Consider the following 26,265-nt stretch of genomic DNA (forward strand, 5'->3'; position numbering starts at 1 on the left):
TCGCGGTGATTGGCCACATGGTGGCGCTATAATATGAAAAAAACATAAAACAGGCTATAACCACCTGACCGTTAGTCCGATTGACTTGAAAATTGGTATGCAGTGTCTTGGTCCAAGGTGACATGTATGTCTATGAGGACATTGGTGTATCTCAAAAAACATGGCCGCCATCGGCCAATGAAGTTTGAGCACCTATTAGACAAGGTTAACGGAGGCCGATCGGAACAAAACTCGATGGGCATGTTCAACTCATGGCCCTAGAGGTCTGTAAGAATTTTGAAAGAAATCGGCCACTAGTTGGCGCTAACGAGTTTTATGGCTCTGTAATCACGTGGTGTTAAACTTATTGTCACATTATGCCTATCATTTGATAGATCTGCTCATGGTGAACAACTTTGCCTCAAGAACCACTACTGTCAATCAAACCATTCATTAAATATTCGCAAACATGTTAAAAACCTACTTTTGCGAACTAGTCCCTGGTTTTTGGCCCGATCGGAACCAGACCAGTCTAGGGCAATTCTCTGGACTCTCTAGATCAATAATTATCGAAAAAAAGTTGAACTTTTGCATTTGGATGGCTGTAATAGGGTCATTTAGAAAATGGGCGTGGCAAAATACACTAAAAAGCCTATAAATCCTAAATGAAAACTCAGAACTTCACAAAAATTGATGAGCATATGTGACATAACATGCTAAAGAAGCATGGAAATTTTTATGAAGATCGGACCATAGTTGGCGCTATAACTGTTAAAAAGCTTTAAAACCATATATTTCCTATGGTAAATTGCCTGTATTGGCTGTAAATTGTGTTTTCCACATGATCATGTTTATAAAATAATGTTAAAAACCAGTGCAATACAATTCTCTGGACTCACTAGATCAATAATTGTCAGAAAAAGTTGAACTACTTCATTTGGATAGCTATAATAGGGTCACTTCAATATGTAGCCTTAAAATGAATACCATATTAAGCCAATAAGTGGTATTTTACTGCCCCCTGCTGTCATTTCATCATACTACTCCCTAATATTGTTATATAATTCATATTTAGACTTTATAAAATCATTATTTTAACATTTAACATGAAAACGAAAGTAAAACGGCATTTAAGCCACGCCCCCGAATACAAATTCATTCATAACTCGAAAACGGAAAGTCGTTGCGCGCTCAAATTTTGATGGTAAGGTCCTCTCCGGGCTCTTGATCGAAACGTGTCGTCGCGGGCCTCGGGAGCGCGCCCCCCACGAATCGCAAATTCGTGGGACCCCCGATTTTGAACGGCCGAAACTCCCGACCCAGACCACCCCGAACCTTGTGTGAGAGCTCGTTGGAAAGGGCCCGTTCTAGGCTAGCTTCGATTCAAATGTGGTGTAATTTGCCCTGGGCATTCCAGAGATAAAAGCCCCAATAGATATGCCTTTGAACGGTCATAATTCCGGGCTCCAATCGCCCAAAAACACCGCGATGGTCTCATTCAACAGGGCTCCTCAAGAACTATCTATGCTCTGAATTTCAGAATTTTTCGCCTTCTGGTTCCCGAGATATAAGTGAAAAACCAAATTCCCATTCATTCATTCAAACACTTCAACTGTAAGATGGAGGCTGTAATTCCACTGTTGTCAACTAGAGGGAGCAGCAGTATTAGACATAGTATTAGACATAGTATTAATCTTTTTATCAGCTTTCAGCTTTGGCCAACAAACAAATGGTTAAAGCAATCTTTTTAAAATTATTATTGGACTGATAATATAGATCACAATGAAATATATGAAATGGTTAGACCATTAAAATATTTTTTCACAATAACACATCCTAAAGACATTGAAAACATATTTGTGTGTGTGTGTGTGTGTGTGTGTGTGTGTGTGTGTGTGTGTGTGTGTGTGTGTGTGTGTGTGTGTGTGTGTGTAAGCATGCATTATTGAGTTAACATGGAAAACACTTATATTACAATAACTATTATAACACAATCATATTTTGTCAGTGTTTATCACTTCATTTGCACTGACACTTCACATAATTGCTAGTAATGTGGTAAATCACGCTAGAAACATGGTAAATCATAGTAAATCATTGATGGTCTCATTCAACAGGGCTCCTCAAGCACTATCTATGCTCTGAGTTTCAGAATTTTTCGCCTTCTGGTTCCCGAGATATAAGTGAAAAACCAAGCACTTCAACTGTAAGATGGAAGCTGTAATACCACTGTCCACTAGAGGGAGCAGCAGTATTGCATATTATCTTTTCATTAGTTTTCAGTATTGGGAAACAAACAAATGCTTTAAAAAGCAATCTTTTTTTCTTTTTTTTCTTTTCTTTTTTATATTATTAGATCACAAAGGAATTCTAATAGACCAATAAATATATTTTCTCAATAACATATTCCAAAACATTAAAAACATATTTGTATTTGTGTATGTTTATTTCTCTGTGTGTGTGTGTGTGTGTGTGTGTGTGTGTGTGTGTGTGTGTGTGTGTGTGTGTGTAAGCATGCATTATTGAGTTAACATGGAAAAACTGGTTTGCTTTAGTCCAGAAAACAGGTGAAAATCATGAAGTTTAAAGTGAAAGTGAGCCAATAAGTGGTCTTCTTCTGCCCTCTGCTGGCCATTCTACTTATTAATGAAGTCTTTTCACATGTGCTCACATTCATATTTAGACTCTAAAAATCACTTATATAACAATAACTATTATAACACAATCAGATTTTGTCAGTGTTTATCACTTCATTTGCACTGACACTTCACATAATTGCTAGAAACATGGTAAATCATAGTAAATAATACTATAATGTGGTGTATCAAGGTAAACCATGCTAGAATCCCGGCAAATCATTCTAGAACGTGGTAAATCATGGTAAACTATGCTAGAACAGGGTAAATCATGGTAAACCATGATAAACTATGGTAAATCATGTTAGAATGTGGTATATCATGGTAAATCATGCTAGAACAGGGTAAATCATGGTAAACTATGATAAATCATGATAAACTATGGTAAACCATGCTAGAATCACAGTAAACAATGGTAAATCATACTAGAATGTAGTATATCATGGTAAATCATGCTAGAATATGGTAAATCAAGGTAAACTAAGATAAAATCATGGTAAACTATGTCAATCATGCTAGAATCATAGTAAATAATACTAGAATGTGGTAAATTATTGTGGGAGGAGCCTATTTTACTAAAATGGCTATAACTCAAGAAGTAAATGAGATATCTTCACCAAACTCAGTACACATGTGTATGGGTTCAATTTGAGGTCACAGTAAACAATTTTATGGAGATCGGTCCATAGATGGCACTATAACTCCTATAAAAAGCTTTAAAACCATATATTTCCTATGGTACATTGCCTGTATTGGCTGTAAATGGTCTTTTCCATCTATTATGTCAGTGCTTACATGCTTGCTAAATAAAACTTAATAACTTTTGATGCTTTTCTACTTAAAGGCCTTAAATGCTTGAACCCCGATAAATGCTGCTTGCAGCTTTAATTAAATTTGACTTTGTGATGTTTTTTACTATTTTTTTAATTTAACAAATTATTTGTGATCAAGCATTAATTGGCGGACCCCTGTAGTACGGCTGCGGACCCTTGTGTTAAACTGATCTGATCTGAACTGAGAGAGTGAAGAGTGTGTCATTGTTCTCTACAGGTTGAGGGATTGTGGAGTCACAGATGAAGGTTGTTCTGCTCTGGCTTCAGCTCTGAGATCAAACCCCTCACACCTGAGAGATCTGGATCTGTCTGAGAATAAACTAGGAGATTCAGTTCATCTGCTCTCTGCTGTACTGGAGGATCCTCACTGTAAACTGGAGAAACTGGGGTAAGATGAACTCTCTGATAAACACATATTTTGTCCTTGGTAAATATATTATGTATTAGTTATTTAATAGTTTTTAACTTTTTTACTCAATTATCACCAACTTTGCTTGTTAAACTCTAGCTTGTTTTCGGGTCCAACCAAACAATTACACATCCACACAACACAAATGAGAGACAAATGAATACATTTCATTGAGAGCTCATTTTCTGTACAATTATAGTTTGACCAGGAAAACCAAAACCAGTATTTTTATGTGTGATTCATAGACACTCAGTTAAACAATAAATTACAAGTGATTCTTACTTCAGTCCAAATGCACAATAAATAAATATTCAGTTAAATCAGTGAACATCACAGGTGAGCCAATGCTTGATTAAACATGCTAATCCTAAAACATAAATGTTCTCCCCAGTGTATACAGTACTGTGCAAAAGTCTTAGGCATGTTAATACCCCCCCCCCCCCCCCCCCCCCCCAAAATATGGTTTTAAGTCAGTTATTTATATATTTTGCTGTAGTGTGTCAGTAGGAAATATCAGTTTAGATTTCCAAACATTCTTTTTGCCATTAATTGTAATAATCCAGTGAGATTTGTGTATGCACAAGGAATCTGACAACAGCCGGTATGATCTGATCTCACCATCATCGAGTCCGTCTGTGATTACATGAAGAAACAGAAAAATGATTAACATGCCTAAGACTTTTGCACAGTACTATATAGTATATATATATATAATTACTCCACATCACAAACAAGACAAAACATTACACAAATACACAAAGTATAAATGTTATATTAAAACAACAGTGTTTTTGAACTGACAGAGTTACAACACCCACAGACTTCCATAGGAATCGAGGAATGCGGAAGTAAAGTTTTGTATTGCAGTAAATATCATTACAATAAGGCAAAACAAAACTATAATAAATGTCCTATAGAACAGAGCACAATATAAAAAAGGAAAAATAAATAGAAAAAAAATAATAATATCAGGGACAAAAAGGTTTCTAATAATTACAATTTCTTTAATAAATTGATTAATCTTCCACTTTTCAATGTTGACATTCTCTGATCCTCTTCGGTTTAAAAATGACCGAACACGTTTTTAATTTAATTGTTTTGCTTCATCTGAATGGGATGACACTTGGTGACGTTTGTTGTATTAGCTTTGTGAACACACACAAAATAATCATAGACATGATTCGGATATGGTAAAGGGTCGTAAAAAAAAAAGTGTCACACTTGGTTCCTTCAAAAATGACCGACAGGAAATGAATGGGAAATACGAAAACTCAGAGAAACTTTTGGTGGTACAAACTACAAATCAGCCGCTGTGCAGAAAAAAAGTGCACAGCAATGAAACACACACACACACACACACACACACACACACACACACACACACACACACACACACACACACACACACACACACAGACACAGACACAGACACACACACACAGGCACACACAGACACACACAGACACACACAGGCACACACAGGCACACACAGACACACACAGACACACACAGAGAGAAATGAACTAGTTAGACTGCAACAGTAAATTTTGAGAATATGCGTAATAAAATCAATAAATGAAGAAAATACAAAAGAGACTCTCTCTCGCTCAAACACACGCACACACACTCACACACACACACACACACACACACACACACACACAGAGAGAGAGAAATGAACTGGTAAGACTGCAACAGCAAATTTTGATAATATGCAAAATAAAATCAATAAATGAAGAAAAATACAAAAGAGACTCTCAAATGCGCACGCACACACACACACACACACACACACACACACACACACACACACACAATAATTGTTTGGTCTTATTTTAGCCTAATAGGTGTTCCTGATATCTGCTGCATATGCAACAATACATAAAATAATTACAGTTTGTATGTACATAGTTAAAATAATATTTATTATTATAATTCAATTTTTATTCCTGTTTTTTAACCTACAGTTTGATAATGATTGTTTGCTGTTGTTATTTTATTGTTTTTGCTGTTGGATCATAATTGCTGTTCCCTTCTGAAGTTTTATTACCATTTATAGAATTAAACTGAATAAAATACCAATTAATTGCAAAATGTCTGTATAAAGTGTTTTGAATTATCACTATCCATCCCTTATTTTGTTAGATTTTTTTAATTATCAAATACTGATTAACAAAAATGCTTGCATTGTGTTCCTTTTCTAACCAAACATTATTGTTTGATTGTAATCATAATGCAAAACCTGATACTTATGTAACAAAAATATCTAAACCTTAAAAAAAATAGTCTTTTAGAATGTCTAAATATATATCTAAATAAATTTTTAAAAAAACTAATAAAATGGAGAAATCATGTCTAAAAAAAACAATGGGAATCAAAAAGCCTCTCTATGTATTTATATAGTGAGCAACAGTACAGCCTACAGGCGGTTACACGACATTACACAAGTTTTTACTTTTTAACGCCACTGGATGACGCTTTTCTCACTTCAAAAAATGGATTTTAAAGGCCTGCACTAATGTGACATGTTGCATTTATTGAAAAATAATAATAATACAAATAAAAATATGAATTCTAATGGAACAAAATGCTCATACATTTTTTTTTTTGTAGTACCATAGAAACCTTTCTAAATTCGAAATAATAATAAAAAAATATTATTGAACAAAAATATGACTGAATTATAAGATTGTATTAGATTGCTACGAAACTATTAATTAGCAATAGCATATATTAGCATGCTAAATGCTAAGCATGAAATCCAATTGTAATATAAGTAATAAACATATTAGAATTATTTATTTATTTTTAAATGGCCATTAATGGATCGTTATTGGACAAATATTTAGAAACAAAAAATATCTTCAAAATATTAAATTAATATTATTGAACCAAAATATAGTACATTTAATTGATAAAGTTACACTTCAGGTGTTATTAATGTTATCTCTTTATCACTCCATAGTTACAGCACTGCATGGTATTTGTCCCTCAGTTTCTCCTCAAGTTCATGGGCAATCTTTAATAAAATATTAATTTTACACACTGTTTACACAGCGTCATTGTTCTCTACAGGTTGAGTGATTGTGGAGTCACAGATGAAGGTTGTTCTGCTCTGGCTTCAGCTCTGAGATCAAACCCCTCACACCTGAGAGATCTGGATCTGTCTGGGAATAAACTAGGAGATTCAGTTCATCTGCTCTCTGCTGTACTGGAGGATCCTCACTGTAAACTGGAGAAACTGGGGTAAGATGAACTCTCTGATAAACACATATTTTGTCCTTGGTAAATATATTATGTATTAGTTATTTAATAGTTTTTAACTTTTTTACTCAATCACCAACTTTGCTTGTTAAACTCTAGCTTGTTTTCGGGTCTGAAGAAGGAGTCCAACCAAACAATTACACATCCACACAACACAGATGAGAGACAAATGAATCCATTGCGCAATGGATAAGACACATGCCTTTGGTGTGAGAGACCCGGGTTCGAATCCACTGTGAGACACCAATGTGTCCCTGAGCAAGACACTTAACCCCTAGTTGCTCCAGAGGCGTGCGACCTCTGACATATATAGCAATTGTAAGTCGCTTTGGATAAAAGCGTCAGCTAAATGAATAAATGTAAATGTAAATGTTTATTGAGAGCTCATTTTCTGTACAATTATAGTTTGGCCAGGAAAACCAAAACCAGTATTTTATGTGTGATTCATAGACACTCAGTTAAACAATAAATTACAAGTGATACTTACTTCAGTCCAAATGCACTTTAAATAAATATTCAGTTAAATCAGTGAACATCACAGGTGAGCCAATGCTTGATTAAACATGCTAATCCTAAAACATAAATGTTCTCCCCAGTGTATACAGTACTGTGCAAAAGTCCCCCCCCCCCCCCCCCCCCCCAAAAAAAAGATGGTTTTAAGTCAGTTATTTATATATTTTGCTGTAGTGTGTCAGTAGGAAATATCAGTTTAGATTTCCAAACATTCTTTTTGCCATTAATTGTAATAATCCAGTGAGATTTGTGTATGCACAAGGAATCTGACAACAGCCGGTATGATCTGATCTCACCATCATCGAGTCCGTCTGTGATTACATGAAGAAACAGAAAAATGATTAACATGCCTAAGACTTTTGCACAGTACTATATAGTATATATATATATAATTACTCCACATCACAAACAAGACAAAACATTACACAAATACACAAAGTATAAATGTTATATTAAAACAACAGTGTTTTTGAACTGACAGAGTTACAACACCCACAGACTTCCATAGGAATCGAGGAATGCGGAAGTAAAGTTTTGTATTGCAGTAAATATCATTACAATAAGGCAAAACAAAACTATAATAAATGTCCTAAAGAACAGAGCACAATATAAAAAAAGGAAAAAGAAATAGAAATAGAAAAACATTTCTTTAATAAATTGATTAATCTTCCACTTTTCAATGTTGACATTCTCTGATCCTCTTCGGTTTAAAAATGATTAATCTTGCTTCATCTGAATGGGATGACACTTGGTGACGTTTGTTGTATTAGCTTTGTGAACACACACAAAATAATCATAGACATGAATCGGATATGGTAAAGGGTCGTAAAAAAAAAAGTGTCACACTTGGTTCCTTCAAAAATGACCGACAGGAAATGAATGGGAAATACGAAAACTCAGAGAAACTTTTGGTGGTACAAACTACAAATCAGCCGCTGTGCAGAAAAAAAGTGCACAGCAATGAAGGAGTGACGCAAATAAGACCCCCCCTCTCTCTCTCTCTCTCTCTCTCTCTCTCTCTCTCTCTCTCTCTCTCTCTCTGTGCGCATGTGCGGCGTGTTTGTGGGGAGCGCGTGAGCAAGGAGTGTGTGGAGTTGCCAGTGGTGGAATGTAACGAAGTACAAATACTTCGTTACTTTACTTAAGTACATTTTTCACGTATCTGTACTTTACTTAAGTAGAATCAATAGTGCATACTTTTGACTTTTACTTCGTTACTTTTTGCAGCAATTATTATACTTTCTACTCCACTACATTTCTACAACGTTTCGTTACATTTTCGGATCAGTTTTTCCCCCTGCCAAAACAGGGATTGAAAAAAATCTCCATGTTTTCGGTGCTGATCGCGTTGGTGGCGCTAACAATAAAGCACCTAAAAGCTGTCACAAAGAACCAGCAAAAGTAATGAATATGTCAAATATAGCAAGAAGACATTTTAATTGTTTATTAATAAACAAGTGTTTTCTGTGTCGGCTGCAAAGATGAGGTTGACGATACTGATACGCGATCTTCGCAGTAGTGAACGCGCCAGAGAGAAATGCGCATTTCATACGGATTATAAGCAGAGAGCAGTCGGTTTTCTTTCGTTTTGAATTGTTCTGTTTAAAAGTACACATTTAAAGCTGTCTAAAGATATATTTATCAGGTCTGTGAGGCAAGTAGGATACCTTATACGCTGAGTTTCGGTTCATTTATGAGACGAGCTCCAGTTCACTCGCCAGCGCCTACGTGTCGTGATTATCTATTTTCTACTTATTTATTAAATCCTGGCAATTGTTTGATGAAACATTGATTAAAATTGAGATACAATTAATACAAAACGAAATTCAAATTTAAAAAAGGCTTTGTGCTTTCTGTTTGAGGTCTCAGTGAAAGTTTTAAAGCAGTCTTTTAGTGCCTTTCAGAGCGGTCACGTCTGTAACATTGTTTTTTCCTCATAAATGGGAACACGAAAAATAAAATAAAATGAATATGTTATGTTCTGTGGAGAGCCAACCCTTCATCCGGTGGGTATTACTTTTGGTTTGCGCAGTGTAATTCACAGAATTACAAAAAAATATTTTTCTACCTAAAAGTTAAATATTGTTTGTGTCCCGTAACGCATGTGTAGCCTAGATTTCCCATTAAATATAAAACGCATACTGGTATTTTTCAATATGTATTAAATGCATTTTCTGAGAATTTATATTTCAAGTTTTTACTGCAAATGTCCCGTTTATAACGATGGAATTGCCAAATATTAAATAATTTATCCTCAACTAGTTTTGTGGTGTAGGTCTACGTATTGTATAATGTTAACTTCAAAAAAGGGGTGTGTCGCGATTCTGCCTTCTCCCTTCTCACACCGCGACACAGGTTCGTAGATCTGAGTGTAGCGATTTCGGATTCATATTGTTACAGCCCTAATTATTAGAATATAGACATTAAGAGAATAAATTGTTATGCAAGTACTTTTACTTTTAATACTTAAAAGTACATTTAAAATCAGGTACTTTTTACTTTTTACTTAAGTAGGGTTTTCATTGTGGTACTTCTACTTTTACTAAAGTAAATATGTCTCTGGTTATTTGTACTTTTACTTAAGTACTGAGATTCAGTACTTCCTCCACCACTGGGAGTTGCTGAGTGAGTTGAACTTTTCCTTTCTGAGTTTATTTATTTATTTTGAATATTGCTGTAAGTTAGAGGAGAAGGTGTTATAGTGGCTATTTTTGTCAGTTTATCTGATAAAGATGGGCTCAAATTCCGATGGATTTTCCTGTTTGTCTGCTCGGCACGCGTGCAAGTGCATGCCGTCAGATGAGTCTGTGTCTATTGAGAGTGTTTTGGTCGCTATTGGTCGAGAAATAGGTGCACAAAACATAATGTCCGCTTCAAGAATGAATAAAGCAATTGTCGTTTTTCTGAAGGAAATCGAAATGGTTAGTCAATTGGTGGAGTGTGGTTTAACTGTTCAGGATGTATTTGTTCCAATTTTACCTTTGTCTTTCTAAAAGAGTGATGTTGTCAAACGTACCTCCGTTTATTTCTGATAAAGCGCTCGAGTCTATCTTAGCTCGTTATGGAAAATTGGTTGGGCAGATTAGAATGATTCCTCTAGGACTGAAAAATCCAGAGTTGAAACATGTCATGTCTTTCAGACGTCAGGCTCTGATGATATTAAGCGCTGAATTTGAAATGCTTGATGTGTCTGTTAAATTGACAGTGTTTGGTAAGGACTATACAATATTTATCACTACTGAGACTATGAAATGCTTTGTTTGCGGAAAATACGGCCATATTAAAACAGGTTGTCCTGTTGTGAAAGAGGCTCAAAGTGCAAAGAATGGTTCAGTGCAAGATTCAATTGTTTTGGAGAATAACGAGTTGGTTAAACCGACTATAGAAAGCGCTGCAGTTGATTTGAATGCGGAAATTGACGCGTCTACTGAAATGAGAGAACAGTTGCCTCAGGGTGGCAATATTGAGATTACAGAAACGGATGCGATCATTCCTGATGCTAGACAGAGTGGAATGAATGACCCTGTAGAGATTGTGGAGGAGGTAGAACAATCTGGAGAACAAGATGGGTCTAAAGTGAGGGATGTCTTGGATGAGGTGCAGGCATCAAATAGGGATATGTCCCAAAATGATGCTGAACCAATATCACAGGATGTTGACAGTGATCCGGATAGTGAGTGTTCAGACTTAATCACTGATGAATTGGATGAATTCAATTCTCAGGAAAGAACTGTTGGGCGATTAAAGAGGATCTGGTATTATAGTTTGGAACAGCTGGATGAATTCTTGAATGCTACAAAAAAACAGAGAAAACCAAAGATTGAAACGTATTTTCCTGATTTGAAGCTTTTTATTGATTCCTCTGCTATGGCTATGAAGAAAGCAACACTTGAGGAATTAGATCAGCCTAAGCGTTATCGTTTAAAAAAGTTTGTAAGTGCTGTCAGAAAAAGAGTAAAGAAAAGTCCTTAAAGAGGTAGCCTATTATGTATTGGAAATTACATCTATATTGGCATTTATTCATTTTCTCTTTTTTCATCCTGATGGTATCCTTTAATATCGGATCCTTAAATATAAATGGATGTAGGGATGTACGAAAGAGAGTGACTTTATTTAAGTATTTACAACTTAAAAAAGCAGATGTAATTTTGTTGCAAGAGACTCATACTGATGCCTGTAATGAGACAGATTGGATAAATGAATGGGAGGGCAGTATTAGTCTTAGTCATGGTACGAACGTGAGTGCTGGTGTTGCGTTTTTATTCTCAAAGCGTGTTAAAGATAATCCAGTTTTCTTAGAAATAATACCAGGACGCCTTCTTAGAGCTGATTTAATAATAGGCAATAATAGTTTTTCTTTTTATAATATCTATGCTCCTAATATAGGAAGCGAGCGCTGTGATTTTTTTCTGAAACTTTCTGAAGAATTGTTGAAGTGTTCAGATGATAAGATTGTTGTTATAGGGGGTGATTTTAATTGTACGGTAGATCATAAATTGGATAGGAATCATGAACAGGGTTTTTCCTGCATAGAGAATTATGAGGCGGCCGCCTCCGTCAAATTTCGGGCCGCCTCCGTCTGTCGACAAAAACTCAAGACGGAATCACATGATTAGATACCTCTTTTCCACCGACACGATTCGGCAGCGGGTTCACGGCCGGGTTCCATTCCATTCTCAAACCGTTCTGCGCATTTCGACTGCATCAGAATAAGCACGAGCCCGGCCCTGGCCCGAGACGCTCAAGCACAAGTCCGACAGCTCATCAGAATTATCAGCCCGAGTCCGTTTTTTTTATTATTATTATTACACAGCGGCAGCCTGCCCTATTTGCAGCCATTAAAATAGGTCAGTTTTGTTAGTTATGTTTCTTTTCATTTCTTTATCATGTTAATTTAGACAAATGTTTTGGAGCATTTTTTTTTTTTAAATGAAGCCGAACCGACAGCGAGTATAGCCTACAACATGTTTGATCAATTTAGCCTCTCAAATCAACGCTAATAGGCTACTTTACTTGGCTACAATCCATAGATAGGCTATAAAACACTTCAAGCATATCACACAGACAGTTAATTTAACAAATGATTATTTATTAAACCACAGTGAGTAAAACAACTTTTTTTGAAATACTGAGGCAGGCTCAGGCTGCTCGAACCAGCGCTCGCAAACGAAAGGAGCAATAGCCTATCTAAACCAATTAAATTAAATAAACTTGCAGGTTATCTTACCTCAAAAATGCACGACAGAACATGGCCATTCTTTTTTCCAGTAGTTTCCAACAGTTAAACGAAAATAAAGTCCAATGAAACGAAAAGTTAGAGCAGTCTTTTACAGAGCATCGTGGAGAAAAAGAATAGCATCCACAGTGTAGCCTAAGGTTTTAACCCAGTCCTCCTCTCTTCTATCACTCTTCCCGCTGCGTTTTAAGTTGGCCATCTGTGATTTTTTCTCTTAATATTCTCCATTATTTGCACATGAGGTGAATCGTGGGTCGCGCTGATGGGAAACCTTCTGTGTGTGTGTGTGCGTGCGTGCGTATGTGTGTGTGTGTGTGTGTGTGTGTGCGTGCGTGCGTGCGTGCATGAGACTGTCATGTCAGTCATATGTCACTGTGTAATTATAAGATTATGAAAGTTATGAGGTTATGAAATGTCTTTCTATGTTTGTTTTTCTATCGTCGTCGTCAGCTTCTCATATTTTTTAAATTAATGTCTAAAAATATAAAAAGAAGGATAACCCCAAAAAAGCCCGAGGCCCGGGCCGCATGTGAATTATGACGTGAGAATTGGCCCGAAGCCCGGCCCTAGGGGCATAAATAAGTCAATAATAATAATATTGGCACGTCGGGCTCGGGCTGAAATGCAGGGCTTTAAGCACCAAAACGTGCTTGTCTCAAACGGAGCAAGGTAAATTTCTGCGAAAGCGCACGAGCCCCTGCCCCTCCCCCTTTTCAACATCACCTGTCAGTTATCACAACCTCCACAGACGCACGAAAGTCAAGAAGCACCTTCTCTGCAGCATCGAAGTGCCTTCACTTGTCACAGCCAGGTACCGATACTGTTTTTCTTAAGCTTCGGCTCTCAAACTAGTTAGGTTACTTAAAATATATCCATAGAGCCAGCCTGACTTAGGCAATAGCCGAAATTCTTCTGCCGTTTTTATAAAATAAGCTATCACAAGTAGCAGTCACGTAATTTACTAGTACTGTTTTGTAATTTCATGGCCCCCTATGAACTGTAAATAAAATCAAATTATCTGATTATTAAAATGCCTAAAAATAAATAAATACATGCTTGTAAAAAGTTTTTTTTTTTTCACCTTCTAGTGGTCATTATACATAAAAAGATGCACCAGATTAATGCATTTATCTTTGAAATGTACAAAATGTTCCTACGGGGGGGCATGCCCCCGGACCCCCCTAGAGGAACCGAGCTATCGGATTTTGCTACCTCCGCCTCATTTTCAGCCAGGAAAAACCTGATGTTCTTAAATCTTTAATTAATAGACATAGTCTTGTAGATTTGTGGAGGGATGTTTATCCTCAAGTTAAACAATATACTTGGCTGAAAATTAATTCAAATAAGGTTTCTGCTGCCAGATTGGATCGTTTTTATATTGAGGAATGCAATAAAGGAAGATTTTTTAGTAATCGTATTTCCCCTACATCTATATCAGATCATCATTATATCTCTATGTCTATGTCTGTCTTGTCACCTAAATCCTATAAGTCACAGTGGCACTTTAATAATACATTACTTCAAGATCACATCTTTGTGCACTCTTTTGGTCTTTTGTGGAAGTCTTGGAGAGAAGAGAGAGGTAGTTATTCATCTCTTAGTCAATGGTGGGATCTGGGAAAAGTCCAGATAAAGGTTTTTTGTCAACAATACACAGCAAATAATACTGAGAACTTGAAAGTGAAGATGAAGATGATAGAGCAAGAAATTCTTCAACAAAGCCTCCGCAATCAGGGAGGAGGTGATATCATTAAAGAGAACAAAGGCCTTTTGAAGGATTTATTGGAAGAGCAGGAGAAGGAGACACTTGTCAGAACAAGATATGTGAAGTGCAATGAAATGGATGCTCCAACTGCTTTTTTTTTTTCGGACTGGAGAAAAAAAATCTAAAGAGCAGAAATTTTTTCACAAACTGAAACTTCCTAATGGCAAAGAAATAACCAATCAACGAGAAATGATAGTTTCTGCTATTTCTTTTTATGAAAAACTTTATCAGTCCGAATTTTGTGATGAAGTAGCAGTTGAAGAACTTCTTCTAGATCTTCCACAGTTGTCTAAAGAAGAAAAGATGGAATTGGAAGAATTCTTGACTTTTGATGAGCTTTCAAGTGCTGTGCAAGGGCTGAACAGTGGCAAATCTTCTGGTGTGGATGATCTCTCTGCTGAGTTTTTTAAAAGCTTTTGGAATGTGATTGGACATGATTTGTATGATGTTTTTTTGGAGTCCTTTAATCAAGGTGTTTTACCCCTAAGCTGTCGGAGGGCAGTGTTGACATTAATCCCTAAGAAAGGAGATCTTGGACTTTTGTAGAATTGGCGCCCTGTGTCGTTGCTGTGTACTGATTTTAAGATACTGTCAAAAGCTATAACTAATAAGTTGAAGAAATGTATGGCAACTATAATTCATGAAGATCAGTCATACTGTATCCCTGAGCGGACAATTTTCGACAACTTGTTTTTGCTAAGAGACATTATTGCAGTTGCTAAAAAACATCAAATTGATATTGGACTCTTATCTTTAGATCAAGAAAAAGCTTTTGACAGAGTGGATCACTTTTATTTACTAAAGACTCTGAAGGCCTTTGGCTTTGGACCACAATTTGTCTCTTGTATTAAACTGCTTTACAGTGAAACATCTAGTATGCTTAAGATTAATGGTTGTCTAACTAGACCTTTTGCAGTAACAAGAGGTATACGACAAGGATGCCCTCTTTCAGGACTTCTATATTCAATTTCTATTGAGCCTTTGTTGTCACATTTGAGGAAACGACTATATGGATTCTGTATTCCTGGTTTTCCAGAGATCCCACCTGTAAAACTCACAGCTTATGCTGATGATATAACTGTTTTCATAAGGAACATTGATGATATGGCTGCTTTGACTTCTAGTTTGAAAACTTTTCAAAAAGCTACATCTGCTAGAATCAATTGGGATAAATGTACATCCCTTCTGTTAGGCGAGTGGAGGGATATAGATCCTCCTCAAATCCCACAACAATGTGAATGGATCAAAGATGGTTTTAAAGTTCTTGGGGTATATTTGGGGTATATCTTGGGGTACATCCTATCTCTCTCCTACCATTCATTGCAAAGACACTTGAAAGAGCTGTCTTCAACCAACTAACATCCTTCTTGTCTCTAAACAACCAGCTGGATGTCAACCAATCTGGCTTCAAGAAAGGACATTCAACTGAGACTGCATTACTGTCAGTCACAGAAGCCCTACGGATCGCAAAAGCTGCTTCCAAATCTTCAGTCCTCATTCTCCTGGATCTGTCTGCTGCCTTCGACACGGTGAATCATCAGATCCTTCTGTCCACCCTCTCATCACTGGGCATCACAGGAACTTCACTCCACTGGTTTGAGTCCTATCTCACAGGTAGGTCCTTCAAGGTCGCATGGAGAGGCGAGGTATCCAGAGCACATCAGCTGACCACAGGGGGGTCATCACTGGGACACATCACATCACACCACATCACTGGGACACATCATACAGGCACACGGTTTTTCCTACCACTGCTATGCTGATGACACACAGCTCTTCCTCTCCTTTCAACCAGATGATCCCACAGTAGCTGCACGGGTCTCAAGCTGTCTGGGGGAGATCTCCACATGGATGAAGGAACATCACCTGCAGCTCAACCTGGCAAAGACTGAGCTTCTCGTCCTCCCTGCCAATCCATCTCTACAGCACGACTTCACCATCCAGCTAGAGTCATCATTAATCACCCCATCAAGATCGGTCAGAAATCTTGGAGTAACGTTTGATGACCAGCTGACCTTCACAGATCACATTTCAAAGACAGCTCGATCATGCAGGTTTGCACTGCACAACATCAGGAAGATCAGGCCTTTCCTAACTGAGCATGCAACACAACTTATCGTCCAGGCCCTGGTCATCTCTAGGCTTGACTACTGCAATGCCCTTCTGGCTGGACTCCCAGCATGTGCGACCAAACCCCTACAGATGATCCAGAATGCTGCAGCTCGTCTTGTCTTCAACGAGCCCAAGAGGGCCCACGTCACTCCTCTGTTCATCTCTCTGCACTGGCTACCTCTAGCTGCTCGCATCAAGTTCAAGGCACTGACGCTTGCTTACAGAACTATCACAGGCTCAGCTCCCTCCTACTTTCACTCACTCCTACGAGTCTACATCCCTACCAGACACCTACGATCGGTCAACGAGCGACGTCTCGTGGTTCCATCACAGAAAGCCACAAAATCACTTTCCAGAACATTCTCATTTACAGTTCCATGCTGGTGGAACGCTCTCTCCACCCTCATCCGGAATGCAGAATCCCTGACAACATTCAAAAAACAGCTGAAAACCAATCTCTTCCGTGAGCACTTAACCTTATAGAAAAAAAAAAGAAAAAAAAAGAAAAAAAAATCTTTTCCCTTTGAAACATCACTTATCAGGCTTATGCTACTCTGAATAATACCTGAACTTCGTATTTTGAGCACTTCCTGCGTTGTTGTTGCTTTTGCCTCTTTATGATGACTCGCTGAATTTAGTCCTAATTTGTAAGTCGCTTTGGATAAGGGCGTCTGCTAAATGACTAAATGTAAATGTAAATGTATATTTAGGATCTGATACTTATATGAAAAATGATTGGGAAGGATTAGTTGATAAAATTGTGGGGAAACTACAGAAGTGGAGATGGATTCTCCCGAGGTTATCTTTCAGAGGGAGATGTTTAATCGTTAATAATCTGGCAGCCTCAATGTTGTGGCACAGATTTACAGTGTTGAATCCCCCTGAAGAGTTATTGACTGGTATTCAAAAAGTCTTTGTTAAATTCTTTTGGGATGGTTATCATTGGCTTCCTCCTGGAGTTTTGTATCTCCCAGTTGTAGAAGGTGGTCAAGGACTTATAAATCTGGAGGCGAGAGTTAAGACAATGAGGTTTCAAACATTACAAAGGCTATTATATTGTTCAGATAAGATACCCTGGATTGCATTAGGTTTGTCTGTTTTACAAAGTATTGGGGGAGTTGGATTAGCTAAGCAGTTATTCCTAATTGAAAAATCTGTCCAAAATCCAAATCCAAGAGTAAGTGTTTCTTCTTCTAACTTTTATGTAACTGTATTAAAGGCCTGGCAAATGTTTAAAAAATTGAGAGATGATGATAAACATTATGGTGTTTTAGAACCATTGTTTTTTAATCCTCTCTTTAAAAGGAATTCTTCCATTCTGAGTTCAGTAATTGACAAGTTTTTAAACACAGGAATAGCTACTGTAAAAGATTGAATTGATTTTTCAAAGGGTCAATGGTATACGGCTAAATCTATAGCTAATAGAGTTGGGCTTAGATCAGAAAGATGTGTTGAAGGGATAATTGGAGATCTTAAAAAATCTTTTCCTCAGTCTTTCTTGACCTATGTAAACAATTTTATTTAGAATGATGAAAGGCCTATGATTTTTCCAGATCTTCGAGTTAATATAAGTCTTGATTTGGATGAAGATTTAAATGATACTTTATTGAAAAGATTTGAAGATGTATTGTTTCATAATGTTGGCAAAAAGATATTATATTGTATGTGTGTGAAATCCTTGTTTTATACTCAATTGAAAAGATGTGTTGATACTAAATGGAGAGAACATCTATCAATTTCTTCGGAAATAACTCCATCATGGAGGTGTTTGTATAAGCCCCCCATTCCTAAGAGGTCTGGGGACCTCCAGTGGAGAGTACTCCATTGTGCGGCAACTAACAGTTTTGTATCAAAATTTAATGAGATGGTTTTATCTGCATGCCTTTTTGCAATATTCTCGATTCTGTTTTTCATTTTTTTTTGTGATTGTTCAAGATTAATTCCTTTGTTTGAATTGTTGGATAAAATGTTTACTAAGCTTGGTTTTATGTTTACAAAAAATATGTTCATTTTTGGTGTGAAGTATAAGAAAGAATGGAAGGTACAATGTACACTTGGTAATTTTCTTGTGGGACAGGCAAAGCTGTCTATTTTAAAATCCCATACATGTAAGAATGAAGGAGAAGATGCTGATTTGCTTGGAATGTTTAAAACTCTTGTAGAGGGCCGGGTTGTTATGGAATATGCATACTGTAAATTAACAAACACAGACACACACACACAGATACAGAGAGAAATGAACTAGTTAGACTGCAACAGTAAATTTTGAGAATATGCGTAATAAAATCAATAAATGAAGAAAATACAAAAGAGACTCTCGCTCAAATGCGCGCACACACACACACACACACACACACAAAGAAATTAACTGGTAAGACTGCAACAGCAAACTTTGAGAATATGCGAAATAAAATCAATAAATTAAAAAATACAAAAGATCTCTCTCTCTCTCTCTCTCTCTCACTCTCACACACACACACACACACACACACACACACACACACACACACACACACACACACACACACACACACACACACACACACACACACACACACACACACACACACACACACACACACACACAATAATTGTTTGGTCTTATTTTAGCCTAATAGGTGTTCCTGATATCTGCAGCATATGCAACAATACATAAAATAATTACAGTTTGTATGTACATAGTTAAAATAATATTTATTATTATAATTACATTTTTATTCCTGTTTTTTAACCTACAGTTTGATAATGATTGTTTGCTGTTGTTATTTTATTGTTTTTGCTGTTGGATCATAATTGCTGTTCCCTTCTGAAGTTTTATTACCATTTATAGAATTAAACTGAATAAAATACCAATTAATTGCAAAATGTCTGTATAAAGTGTTTTGAATTATCACTATCCATCCCTTATTTTGTCAGATTTTTTTAATTATCAAATACTGATTAACAAAAATGCTTGCATTGTGTTCCTTTTCTAACCAAACATTATTGTTTGATTGTAATCATAATGCAAAACCTGATACTTATGTAACAAAAATATCTAAACCTTAAAAAAAATAGTCTTTTAGAATGTCTAAATATATATCTAAATAAATTTTAAAAAACTAATAAAATGGAGAAATCATGTCTAAAAAAAACAATGGGAATCAAAAAGCCTCTCTATGTATTTATATAGTGAGCAACAGTGCAGCCTACAGGCGGTTACACGACATTACACAAGTTTTTACTTTTTAACGCCACTGGATGACGCTTTTCTCACTTCAAAAAAATGGATTTTAAAGGCCTGCACTAATGTGACATGTTGCATTTATTGAAAAATAATAATAATACAAATAAAAATATGAATTCTAATGGAACAAAATGCTCATAAATTTTTTTTAGTAGTACCATAGAAACCTTTCTAAATTCGAAATAATAATAAAAAAATATTATTGAACAAAAATATATTACATTGGTTTTCCTGAAAAAAAAAATGAAAAAAAAAGAAGACATTTTAAGGCTTCGGTCACTTTTGACCGCGAAGGAGCCAAGTGTGACCCCTAAACGAAGAGGACCAGAGGGATTTACAGTAAATCCAAAATTCTTTTTAAGATACAGAAAACAATGCACTGAAAAAGTGTGTAGGATTTAAATGATTGAATCATGCACATCAGTTCCACATGAACCAATTAAGTTCAACAAAGATCATTTGTTCACATAATGTCAACATCGTGGAATCAAGTCATTTCCAAGTAACCCAATTAAGAAGTTTTAAAGTGATTTTAATATGGTTCCCTAACTGGATTAATTCATTCAATTTCTTATATTTGTGTCACATGACTGAGTTATAAGATTGTATTAGATTGCTACGAAACTATTAATTAGCAATAGCATATATTAGCATGCTAAATGCTAAGCATGAAATCTAATTGTAATATAAGTAATAAACATATTAGAAAAAAAATTCTTTTAAATGGCCATTAATGGATCATTATTGGACAAATATTTAGAAACAAAACTATCTTCAAAATATTAAATTAATATTATTGAACTAAAATATAGTACATTTAATTGATAAAGTTACACTTCAGGTGTTATTAATGTTATCTCTTTATCACTCCATAGTTACAGCACTGCATGGCATTTGTCCCTCAGTTTCTCCTGAAGTTCATGGAGAACCGGCATCCTTTATAAAGCAGTGTAGAATATAGTGGCATTGCTTGTCACTACATTCAAATCACATCACACATTGCAATCTTTAATAAAATGGTCATTTTACACACTGTTTACACAGCGTCATTGTTCTCTACAGGTTGTGGGATTGTGGAGTCACAGATGAAGGTTTTTTTCTGCTCTGGCTTCAGCTCTGAGATCAAACCCCTCACACCTGAGACATCTGAATCTGACTGTGAATAAACTAGGAGATTCAGTTCATCTGCTCTCTGCTGTACTGGAGGATCCTCACTGTAAACTGGAGACACTGGGGTAAGATCATATATGACTCACACATGAAACACAATGTAAAGTCTCCTATATTTGAAATGTTCAGCCTTTTTCTGCTGCTGTGTTATTGAGCTTATTGAACTGTAAGTGATTTGTAAGCTCACGCTAAATCGGCCCAAAGTCCGGCATCCGACCAGCGCGGAAGGTCTTAACGTGTTACTGTCCTTTTCTCGAGGCAAAGTATTTTTTGATTTAATGCAATACATCTGAATATGTATTCTCTGGTTATTTCATCTGACTCCATGAATGAAAAGGTTTAATGATATCTGTGGATCATTAATTGTGAGCGAATATTTGACTATTCCTTTTAACTCTTTAATGCAAATAATGCCAAAGTCAGTTAGAATAATCAAATGTAACAATTTATTATGTCAGGTAAATGTATCATGCCAATTTCTTAATCAATTCAAATATAATCGATACAAAACATCAAATACTCTGGAAAATGAGAAGAGATGCAAACCCAACAATAAGAAATACATGAGGCTGAAGATCTCTCTCTCTCTCTCTCTCTCAGCCTCACGGGCGAATCTGAGGTACAGAAAAAGGCCTCGAATTCCCTGCTGCATTTCATTAAATAGCCAGGACCTCTTTCACTTGGAAATATCTTTTAACAATGGAAATTTGCATTCAGAGGTTACACCTTTGGGTGTAGGGAGACCATTTGTCTAGAGGCCAACCCCTCCTAGTGTGCTAGTTATCCATAAACTCTCAAAAACCTTATTACCTTTTGTTTTACTTATTTGGAAACGAGACATTTGTACCAGTCGCACTGTGACATTTTAAATGATACCAAACATGAAAAATACTCTGTGATAATCATTCACATTAAACTATACATTTTCTTGGGTGATTTACATGTGGTCTCAGCATGAGAGTGTCAAGTCATTCATAAAAGAGGTTCGTACAACGACGTGCTCGGAGCTTGCCTTTATTCAACCACTCAGTACAGCTTCCATCAGCCCTTGAGCCTGAACATAATATCCGCTAAAACACCCCCCCCATCATACGTCATCTCTCTCTTACTTCAAAATAAAAGCATTCCTCACACTATTATTCCATAATACCACATCTCCCTTTCTTTGAGAACAAAGGGTGGACTACCTTTGTCTCAGCAGGTCTTAAGGGGTTTATTCTGCCCTTTTGCTGGAAGACCTGTCCCTGATCTGTCCCTGTTTCAAACATGCAAAACAGGAATAAATAACTTACACATTACCATACTCTGAACTATTACATTACTTAAACTCTCAGGTTTCAGGTAAATGTAAACAGTAAAGCAGAACAATTTCACAATCACATTCAACTCTTTTTTTTTTCTTTTTTTTTTTTTTTTTTGAAACACCAATAAATCAATAAATCACAAATCAAGTCTCTGCGGCTTTCTAACCTCTCTCCCACACCTGGTCCGCACAGTCTCTGTAGTGGGGCCCTCTCTACTGAGTGATGTTGTCACTGCTGGAGCTGGCTCTGGTGATATTATCACCGGTGCGTCTCCCCCCATCGGTGGCTCATCAGCGTCGACTACCCCACTATTGGTCTGCAGTGGCACCAAGTGATGTCGGTTCCTCCTCAGTGTGCCCTGAGGCACCTGGATGATATAAGAGCGAGGGGTATTGTGTGTAGATAGCACTGTGCCCTGGACTCGTGCATCGGTGATCCACACATCCTCCCCAGGTACGAGTGGCTCCAGATTTCTCGCGCCGTGTCTCTTGTTGAAGGATTTTGCGTCGTACCCCCTCTTCTCCCTTTCTTTAGCCTCTAGTGCGTAGTAGTCAGGCAAAACTGGACTCAGCAGGGTTGGAAGGGCAGGAACTGTAGTGCGGAGGCGGCGCCCCATCAACAGCTCTGCTGGGCTATAGCCGTTCTGTAGAGGGGATGCTCTGTAGGCCAGTAATGCAAGATATGGATCTGACGCCTTTGTTAGCAGGTTTTTCACAGTTTGTACAGCGCGTTCCGCCTCCCCATTGCTCTGGGGAAACTTGGGACTGCTCGTGATGTGCACAAAGCCATACTCTGCTGCAAAGGCTTTAAAGTGGCTACCAGAAAACTGGGGCCCATTGTCACTTTTAAGAACTTCACAAATTCCATGACGAGAAAACATGGATTTCAGGTGCACCACCACATCTGCGGACCTTGTGGGTAACAGCAGCGCAATTTCCACATACCGTGAGAAATAATCTACTACTAGTAGATAGGTCTTGCCTTTCAGCATAAATAGGTCAGCTCCCAACGTTTGCCAAGGCCTATCTGGCATCTCCGTTGGCATCAGCGGCTCTTTGACGTTCTTTCTCTCTTGAATGCAGGTTCTACATTTCAATATCATGTCATTCAACTGGCTGCTGAGCCCTGGCCACCACACCGTCTGTTTGGCCCGGCTCCTGCACTTTGTCACCCCCAGGTGTCCCTCATGTAGTCTCTGCAGCACATCACCTTGTAAGACGAATGGGATGACAAGCCTTGTGCCCCGCAGCAGCAGTCCATCATACACAGTCAACACTGCTCTATCAGGCCAGTAATGTCTCAACTCCCCCTGCAGTTGGCTTTTGTCAGGCCAGCCGCCTGTGCAGTACTCCATCAGTGCAGAGCATGTGCTGTCTGCCTTCAGATACTCGCGTAGGCTGCTCAGATAATCTCCACTGACCGGGATACTGCTAATGACGGAGTCTACATAGATGTTGGTATCCTCTATTAGGCTTGTATCGGTGTATGCTCTTACGGTTCTTAGGGGGGCACGAGATAAGGGGGGACAGAGCAAAAGGGCACGAGATAAGGTGTCGGCTGTCCACAGGCTTTTGCCAGGGACATGATTGACTGTATAGTTGTACCTCATGAGTCGCATCCTAAATCTTTGAATTCTTGGTGGGAGGTCATCCAGAGCCTTCCCGCCCAGCAGACTCACCAATGGCTTATGGTCAGTTTCCAGTTCGATTGGTCTTCCCAAGATGAAACAGCTGAACCTTTCACAAGCCCACGTTGCAGCTAATGCCTCCTTCTCTACTTGAGCATAGCGCTGCTCTGTTGGTGTCATTGACCTGGACGCATATGCCACCGGTAACCACCTGGCATCACTCTTCTGCAGCAGGACTGCCCCCAGGCCAAAGGAAGAAGCATCAGCAGAGATTTTTAGTGCACTGTTTGGGTTGTATAGTACGAGCACTGGTGTGGATGACAGCTCTGTTTTTAACTGATCAAAGGCGGCCTGCTGCTCTGTCCCCCAGTACCAGTGGTTCTTCTTGGACAGCAGGTCTCTTAGCACTTTATCTTTTTCAGCCAGGTTAGGCAAAAAGCGGGCCAGCTGATTGACCATGCCCAGAAAACTCCTGAGTTCGCTGACATTTTTAGGTGCGTCCATCTCTTGCACCGCTCTCGTCTTCTCCGGATCCGGCTTCACTCCATCCGCCGAAATCACATGACCCAGGAATCTGACTGTATGGCATGTGAGCTCACATTTGTCCATGTTGAGCGTAATGCCGGCCTTTTGTGCCTTCTCTAGCACCGCATGTAGCCGTATATCATGCTCGTCCTGTGTCTGTCCCCAGACCAGGATGTCATCCATGTGACACAGTACCCCCTCCAGGCCATCGGTCACTTCTGTCATCATCATCCTTTGAAAGTGCTCGGGGGCTGAAGCTATGCCAAAAGGTAGCCGGTTAAAATAATAGCGCCCAAAAGGCGTGATGAAGGTGGTGTATTTGGCAGACTCTTTTGTCAATGGTACTTGCCAGAAGCCCATATTGGCATCTAATTTGCTGAATACTGTTGCGCCAGCTAGCATGCCCAGAGTGTGCTCCACCGAAGGCAGGATAAACTTTTCTCTGCATACTGATTCATTCATCCTTGTGAAATCCACACAAATACGAACAGTACCTGCTTTTTTCGGCACCACCACCATCCCGGCGCACCAATCAGTCGGCTCCTCAATCTTGGTGATTACGCCCATCTTCTCCATACGGTCTATCTCCTCCTTCACTTTTCCCATAAGCGGCAGAGGGACTCTGCGCGGTGCGTGGAGAGAGAAGGGCACAGCTTCTGGCTTTAATTTAATTGAGTATGGCCTCCGAACAAGACCCAAGCCGCTACACAGCTTCGGATACTGTTGTTTCACAGATTCCATGGTGATGCTGTCAACCCTGCACACAAGCTGAAGCTGTTCTATGGCAGGCCTTCCCAGCAGTGCAGTGTGCAGGTCTTTTACAACATAAATGTCCTCTGTGGCTGTTTTTTTGCCTTTGCGCAGTGTTTCTCTGGCTACACCTAGGACAGAAAGTACATTGCCACCTGGCCCAAACAATGGGCGTGTCGACACCGCCAGGCGCTTCACATCAAGTCCTCCAGTAATGTCATAGTACACCTCAGCTGGCAGGGCAGTGACATCAGCACCAGTGTCAATTTTAAAGCACACTTTTTTCTGTCTCACCTGTAGCTGCACTGTCCACGGGTCTTTTCCAGCATCCACAGCTCCCAGGAATAAGCTCCCTTCTTCTTCTGTAGTGACAGCATTCAGAGATTTTGCACTATTTCTGCACACTTTGCCATAATGTCCCGTTTTGCCACAGTTGTAACACACAGTATCTGTAGCAGGGCATTCTGATTTTCCATGTGAGGGCATTTTCCCACATCTATAACAGGCCTTTGAACCTTGCTGTGGCCATGCATTAGGCTTATATTTGCCTGGTATTTGTACTTGTGGCTGAGGCTTTGAGGGAAATTTGGGCTTTCTATAACTTTTCACATGCACAGCATCAACATTGGAGCACTTGCTAGCACCGCCATTTTCTCCTCTTAAATCACACTGCTGTCGTCTAACTTCTTCAGACTGCCTTATCCTTATTATACTAGTTTCAAGGGTTAGGTCTCTGTCTAGCTGTAGCTTTTCTGACAATGAGACGTTTCTCAGCCCAACCACTAACCTGTCGCGTATCAGCTCATTCTGTAATTGTCCATAGTTGCAATGTTCAGCTAATCCGTATAGAGCAGTGATAAAGGGATCCACCATTTCTCCCGGCAGTTGCACACGCTGATTGAACTTGGCTCTTTCG

The 26,265-nt window shown here is 38.3% G+C and overlaps 1 protein-coding gene across 1 annotated transcript; it reads left to right on the forward strand.

Annotated features, from left to right (window-relative positions):
- Positions 1-3,688: 3,688 nt before the first annotated feature.
- Positions 3,689-21,093, forward strand: LOC309510096 (ribonuclease inhibitor-like; the record flags this gene model as incomplete). Its single annotated transcript, XM_082191183.1, has 3 exons — positions 3,689-3,836; positions 6,933-7,103; positions 21,036-21,093. Coding segments are annotated over 3 exons (377 nt in total), but the record flags the coding sequence as incomplete, so codon positions are not given.
- Positions 21,094-26,265: the final 5,172 nt, after the last annotated feature.

This window comes from Leuciscus leuciscus, assembly GCF_965113295.1.
Source record: "Leuciscus leuciscus genome assembly, contig: SUPER_11_unloc_13, whole genome shotgun sequence".
Classification (NCBI taxonomy): domain Eukaryota; kingdom Metazoa; phylum Chordata; class Actinopteri; order Cypriniformes; family Leuciscidae; genus Leuciscus; species Leuciscus leuciscus.